The following is a 6,390-nucleotide window of genomic DNA, read 5'->3' as shown; positions in this document are numbered from 1 at the left end:
TGGGCAGTCGGTGGGATCAAAGAGATCTGAGGATGGGCTGGACGCTCAGGACAGGCCTGGTCACCAGTGAAGTAAATCCCAAAGGTGACTCGCTGAGGGGAGGCTCAGCCCCGGGACCCCCATCCCCTTCACCCCGCTGCCTCTGCCCCCAGGGAGGTGAGGGAGGGCTGGGACCCACAGAGGAAACAGCCAAGGCCCTACTGTTCCATGATCCTTTATTAATCAGAACAGGCCTCACCACAAAAAGCGGGGCCCATTCCCACAAAAATAGGATTTTGCAAAGAGGGAATTTTGCTGGCTTAGAGGGCATGTGTGGTGGAAACATTTTGTACGGTTCTTTTTTTCCTTTTTTTTTTTTTTTCTTCAGTTTTTCTTCATTTCTCTTGGCTGCAAAAAAATTTTTTTTTTGTGATGGTGGGTTTTTGTTTTATTTTTTATAAAACACTTGCACTCAAGGACTCAAACACGATACAAACAGCGCCACCGATTCCCACCCCCGGGGCACTCGGTGGTTGGAGTGCCCCTTGGCTTGTTTGTGGCTGTTTTCCTCTGTACCTTCCCTGGCATCTGGTGCCGGAGGGCAGGTGTGGGGGTCCCGGGGCAGGTGGGATTTGTACAGCAGTTACGTGGGGAGATGATCACAAGAAAGGAAACCAGAACAAGGTAAGGACTAAGTCTAGGGCGCCCACGAAGATGGCAGATGAGGCCCACGAAGGGGCCTGCGACACAGTGAAGAGACGGGGCCTGGGTTGGCCTCAGCTAGCTCTGGAGGCTCTGTGGGGGAGGGGCAGGCGGGTCTTGCTATCAGGATTCAGAAATCGCTTTGCTCCGGGGTAGCACCTTCAGAGTCCTCCTGCCTTGACCCCCACGTCAGGTGATGGCGGCCTCACAACCTCCCCTATGAGGTAGGTGAAGTATTATTACCATCATTTTACAGATGGGGAAACTGAGGCCCAGGGAGTACAGGTAATTTGCCCAAAGTCCTGGGATGGTGGCAGGGCTCAGTGCCCTCTTCCCACCCTCAAGTTCCCCCATTCCCTGCTTTCCTATCTCCCTAGACCACCCCCTGCCCTGTCCCATACCACCCTTGCCTCCTGTGCTAGCCTACCTGGCCCTCAGCCCTCCGTTTGCCACCCCCCAGCACAGCATCCCAGAGCTCCACCTGCACATGGGGGGCTGGGGAAGCCTTGTCACCAATGTGCCTGGGTGGGGTCTGAGTGGGAAGAGACCCTCACCAGGAGATGCTCTCTGCATAGGATTGGCTAAGAGCTCTGTGAGCGGGGCTCAGGAAAAGGGGCAGCCATTGCCCTGCCCACTTGATGCAAGTTGGTTGGATGCGGGGGGCTCCCTGGCTGGCGAAGAGGCCTGGGAGGTGGGGGCTCGCTCACTCGGCGGTCTTCCTAGGGGCAGGTGGGTGGTGGGGGGACAGGAAACCGAGGGGGGTCCAAGGGAGAGGTGGAGAGAGGCAGACTTCCCACCGCACCCTCTCCCATATCTACGTGGCCTTTGCCCTCCTGTCCCAGCTGGGGCTGTCCCCAGCCCGCCAAAGAGGACGATGCAGTTGGGGCCGACTCCATTTTAAGCAAATCTACAATATAGAAACATTTGGATTTACAAGGAACGTGGGTGACTATTTGCTTTACATTGGCATTCTTCACTCTACAAAACGATTCACCTACTATGTATGATGCTCCTCCAGATCCCAGGGAGAGGGAATGGGGGTGGGGGTGTGAGATTCAATTTAAGAAAATTTTGATATGGGCAAAAGGCCACCCATCTACTGCATCGAGCAGAATGCTCAGCTCAAGGGGAAGCCGATCGAAGGAAAATGTTTCCCAAATGCCTATGGTCTCCCCGCACTCTGGATGTGGGGACCCTATCTAGAGTCCTCGTCTCCTTGGGGTGTCCCAGGCCCATCCAGGGTGGAACTGTGGGCCAAGATCACGGCCACAGACTGTGGGGACCTGGCGCCACCTGGCGGTGATTCTGGGAATGTCAGGCCCAGGCTCGTGGACCCCCAGGATCGGAGGCTTTGTCACCAGCTGGGTCTTGTATCAATACTAGTACCAGCGTGGGGATGAGAGGGCTTAAGCAGGGATCAGCCTGAAATCTGCCGTCTCCAAGGGGAAGCCAGTTCTGGTCTTATCAGTGGCTGAGGCAGAGAAACCACGGCTTCTTTGTGTGTGGCAATCTCAGAACTCACAGAATCCCAGTGTTTTCCCCGCCTCCTTTCCCCACACTGTGAGTTGGGCAGAAGGAGCTGTTCCCGGGCACCAGGGAGTAGGGAAGGGTGAGAAGAGAGTCCTGGAGAAAGTCAGGTGGTGGAAGATCAGAGACCACTCACGATGAGAGGGAATGAATAGAAGGTCTACAAGCACTGGGGGATGGAGGGGTAGAGGTCTGCACAGGCAGGGAGACATGAGGAAGGCAGGGCAGCTGGAGAACATGGAGAACAGGGCCAATGTGGCTGCTGTGTGAGGTGTGGGAAGCTTGCGGGGGTCTTTGGATGAAGGAATTCGGGCAAAGCTAGTGGGGGCTCGGGACCCCTTGAGAAGGAAGGAAGGTGAGCCCTAGTGGGATGCTATGCACACAGTAGGTGCCTAAAAGGTGTGAGCCAGTGTTCAAGGGATGAAATTGCTGAAGGAGGAACTATTGAGATTCTGAGCGGAGTTGGGCACTGAGGGAAGAAGGGGAGGAGAGGGGGTGTCAGGAGGCAGCCCAGTTCTCAGCTCAGCTCCAGCCCCTCTTCTGTTCCCGACCTCTGCCCCACCCCACCCCACTCAGCCCTATGGGCCTCTCCTCTCCTGCCCCCTGCCTCCAGCCCTGCCTGGCCTTCATGAAACCTGCCTTCTTTGCCTAGTCTTCTGCACTGTCAGGCCTCTGTCCCCACGCACACACACAATGGACACAACACAAGTACAAAGGGCCATGGCTCCAGGACCCAGGAGAGGGCTCTACACTATCCTTGGCACTCAGGGCCCAGCCGGCACCTGAAGCTGCCCTGGGGATGGGCCTCTCCTGGACAGACCAGGGCCAAATGCCTCAGCCTCCCCTCCCCTGGGTCCACGTTGGGGGCTGGAGAGGGGACAGCCTCTCTCCACTCCAGGCACTGCCTTAAAGAAAACGGGGAACCATGCCCACCTGGCTGGCCTCTGGAGGGGTCTGCCTGTCTGGCCATCTGGCTCTCGAGCTCCCCCGACTTCTTTAGTATCAGCAAGTCAGGAAGAAAAGGGGCAAAGCAGGAAAATGCCTCCCAGAGTCCCTTCCCCCAAGCTGGACTGTGGGGGACGGGGCTGATACTTCTTAGAAACGGAGCCCAGTTGAGTCTGGGACCCCTCCCTGGCTGAGCCCTCAGGGTCCTCCCCTCCCTATGGCAGGGGGCTCAGGCCGGGCATTGTGCATAAAGTGGTGAGGGCATGATGGGGACCTAGGCCTTTGGCCCCCTGGGCCTCCCTTGGCCCCACTCAGGCCTTCAGCTGGTGCCACTGGGCCACAGGCTGCCGGGGACGGGCGATCATGTCTTTCCAGTGCTTCACCTCCCCTGGCCCGCTCTTCCAGGACAGGTAGATCTGGGGAGAAAGGGGAGAGGATGGCATTGGCACAGTCTCCAGGGCATTGGCCCTTTCCCCCACAGGGGTGACAGACCAACTCCACCATGATGCCCTAGCCTGTGGCCCCCCGACCTCCACATGCTGTGCCAACCTACCCCACAGAGGCGCCCTCCTCCCTCCCTCTGCCAGCCTGACCTGTTTTCCTGGTTGTCTGCCCCCTTCAGAATTAGACTGCCAACCTATTTTGCAGTGGGGTCTGGAAGGTGGGGTTGGACGCAGCCTGTCTCCATGGCCTTCCCTGCCCTATCTGCTGGGTGCTGTCCAGCCCACTTTAATTATAATCACTCCCAACTCCTGGGCACTTGCCACTGTGAGTACTGAGCCAGGGACTTCAGACACATGGATCATCAAATCCTACAACTTTGAGGTAGGATTTTATGATTAACTCTGTTTTTCAGATGGGGAAACTAAGGTGCAAAGCATTAAGAGACCCACAGTCCCAGAGTTTGTTTGTTTGTTTATTGATTGATTGATTGATGGAGTCTTGCTCTGTCACCCAGGCTGAAGTGCAATGGTGTGATCTTGGCTCACTGCAACCTCCACCTCCTGATTTCAAGTGATTCTCCTGCCTCAGCCTCCTGAGTAGCTGGGATTACAGGCGTACACCACCATGCCTGATTAATTTTTGTGTTTTTAGTAGAGATGGGGTTTCACCATGTTGGCCAGGCCTCAAACTTCTGACCTCAGGTGATTCGCCTACCTTGACCTCCCAAAGTGCTGAGATTACAGGCGTGAGCCACCGCGCCTGGCCAGTCCCAGAGTTTGTAAGTGGTATAGAGCGACTGAAATTGAGGTCTCTGGAGTGCTGCACTACCGGTCCAATCCCACTGAGCCTCTGGCAGGGGCTTCGCAGCCTCTCAAGGCTGCATGCGTGAATCCCCAGGAACTCCAGGATCCGCCCAGCTGACCTCAGCTTTGGGACTTGGGGGTGATTAAGAGTATAAGCATTGGAGAAAAAACAGGTACATGGATTTGGGGGCCTTGTATAGGACACCTGGCCAGTATTCCTTAACACCGTTAAGATCACAGAGGAAAGATGGAGAAATGGTCATGCCAGAGGGGAGGGGTCAACATGACAAGGCAACGCAATGCCGCGTCCTGGATTGGATGCTGCGACAGAGGGGGGCGAAAGCCTGGTGAAATACAAATAATGGCTGTGGTATTGTTCCCAGCAATGCACGCGTGGCGCTGGTTTCTCAAGCTGTGACAAATGTCCCATTGTAACGTGAGACGCTCACAACTGGGGAGGCTGGGTAAGGTGTAGATGGGAACTCTACTATCTTTGCCACTTTTCCGTAAATCTAAAATTATTCCAAAATGAAAAATTTTTCTTTTTTTAAAAAAAGGATGGTGGTGGCCCCAGTGGGTGAGCACAGTGGCTGATGCCTGTAATCAGAGCACTTTAGGGAGCCAAAGTGGGAGAATCACTTGAGCCCAGGAGTTTGAGACCAGCCTGGGTAATATGGTGAAGCCCCATCTCTATAAAAAATATGAAAAAATTTAGCTGGACGTGGTAGTGAATGTCTGGAGTTCCAACTACTTGCGGGACTGAGGGGGGAGGATCACGTGAGCCTGGGGAGGCCGAGGCTGCAGTGAGTCGTAATTGGGCCACTGCACTCCAGCCTGGACCACAGTGAGACTCTGGGGAGGAGGTCAGGGATAGGGGCTCACGCCTGTAATCCCAGCACTTTGGGAAGCTGACACGGGCAGATTGCTTGAGGTCAGGAGTTCGAGACCAGTCTGGCCAAAATGGTGAAACCCCATCTCTACTAAAAATGCAAAAAATATCCCAGCATGGTGGCAGACACCTGTAATCCCAGCTGCTCAGGAGGCTGAGGGAGGAAAATCGCTTGAAGCTAGGAGGCAGAAGTTGCAGTGAACTGAGATTGTGCCACTGCACTCCAGCCTGGGTGACAGAGTGAGACTCTATCTCAAAAAAAAAAAAAAAAGGATGGGGAGCAAGAGCCAGCTCTGCAACATATGGTGGAGTGACTTCTTTCAGCCCCAGACCTTCCTCTGTAAAATGGGCTGATGACTGTGCCTGTCTCACAGACAGTGGGGATGGTGCATGTCCTGTGCTCAGCTGGGCACGGTGGCATGTCCCTGTGTGGCGTGAGTTCTCTCAGCCAGCAGCTCCATCCTTCTGGAGCAGGGTGGCTATGCAGGGGTCACGGAGCTCTAGGGCCGCTCTGGGCCTGTCCTGCTCTGGGACTGCCCCCATTGCAACCTCAGTGCAGCATGAGACCTACAGCCTTGGGCTATGCCAGGCAGACAGGAGGGGCAGAGACTCTTGGCTTCCAGGGGCCGAGCAGGGGCTAGGAGTCAGAAGGATTCAGAGATCCGTGGGCTCCCTAAATTACCCAGGCCCACGTGAGAACAAATCCACGTTTGCTTTGGTTCATCTAACAGAAGGGAGGACTGTTTCAAAAGGAGCTCTAATTGGTATCTAAGGAACACCCAACTCCAAAAGGCTAAGCTTCAAAAGAACATCAAAGTAGAAATGCTTACTTGGCCTTTGGCCTGAGTTGGTCAAGGGGGGCTCGGCAGGCCCCAAGCCCTGGCCAGGCAGGGTCACATTCTCTTTCTGGAGTATAAGTGGCAATGTCCTGGGGAGTTGTCTCACCTGTGACCACAGATTGGCCAGTCATACTCCCCATGCCGTACCTGACAGCAGGCAGGGTCAGCTCTTCTCTTTGAGGCCAGGCTGCCTCCCTCACCCCCAGCCACTGAGTTCTCCAGTCCCATCTATCTGAGGGCTGCCCCCAACTCAGCTCCCTTC

The 6,390-nt window shown here is 55.4% G+C and overlaps 1 protein-coding gene across 11 annotated transcripts in view; it reads right to left on the bottom strand.

Annotated features, from left to right (window-relative positions):
• Positions 1 to 198: 198 nt before the first annotated feature.
• SYT7 (synaptotagmin 7) overlaps positions 199 to 6,390 on the bottom strand; it is a 66,574-nt gene continuing 60,382 nt past the window's right edge. For all 11 annotated transcript variants that reach the window (XM_032283186.1, XM_032283188.1, XM_032283192.1 and 8 more), the window contains one exon: positions 199 to 3,569. In XM_032283186.1, coding sequence (XP_032139077.1) covers positions 3,465 to 3,569 — 105 coding nt within the window. In that variant the 3' untranslated portion in view covers positions 199 to 3,464. The remainder of the gene's footprint in view (positions 3,570 to 6,390) is intronic.

The sequence above is a fragment of the Sapajus apella genome, unplaced genomic scaffold, assembly GCF_009761245.1.
Source record: "Sapajus apella isolate SASKATOON/1434 unplaced genomic scaffold, GSC_monkey_1.0 scaffold14, whole genome shotgun sequence".
NCBI classification, from domain to species: Eukaryota; Metazoa; Chordata; class Mammalia; order Primates; family Cebidae; genus Sapajus; species Sapajus apella.
This window is presented reverse-complemented; position numbering and strand designations above follow the sequence as displayed.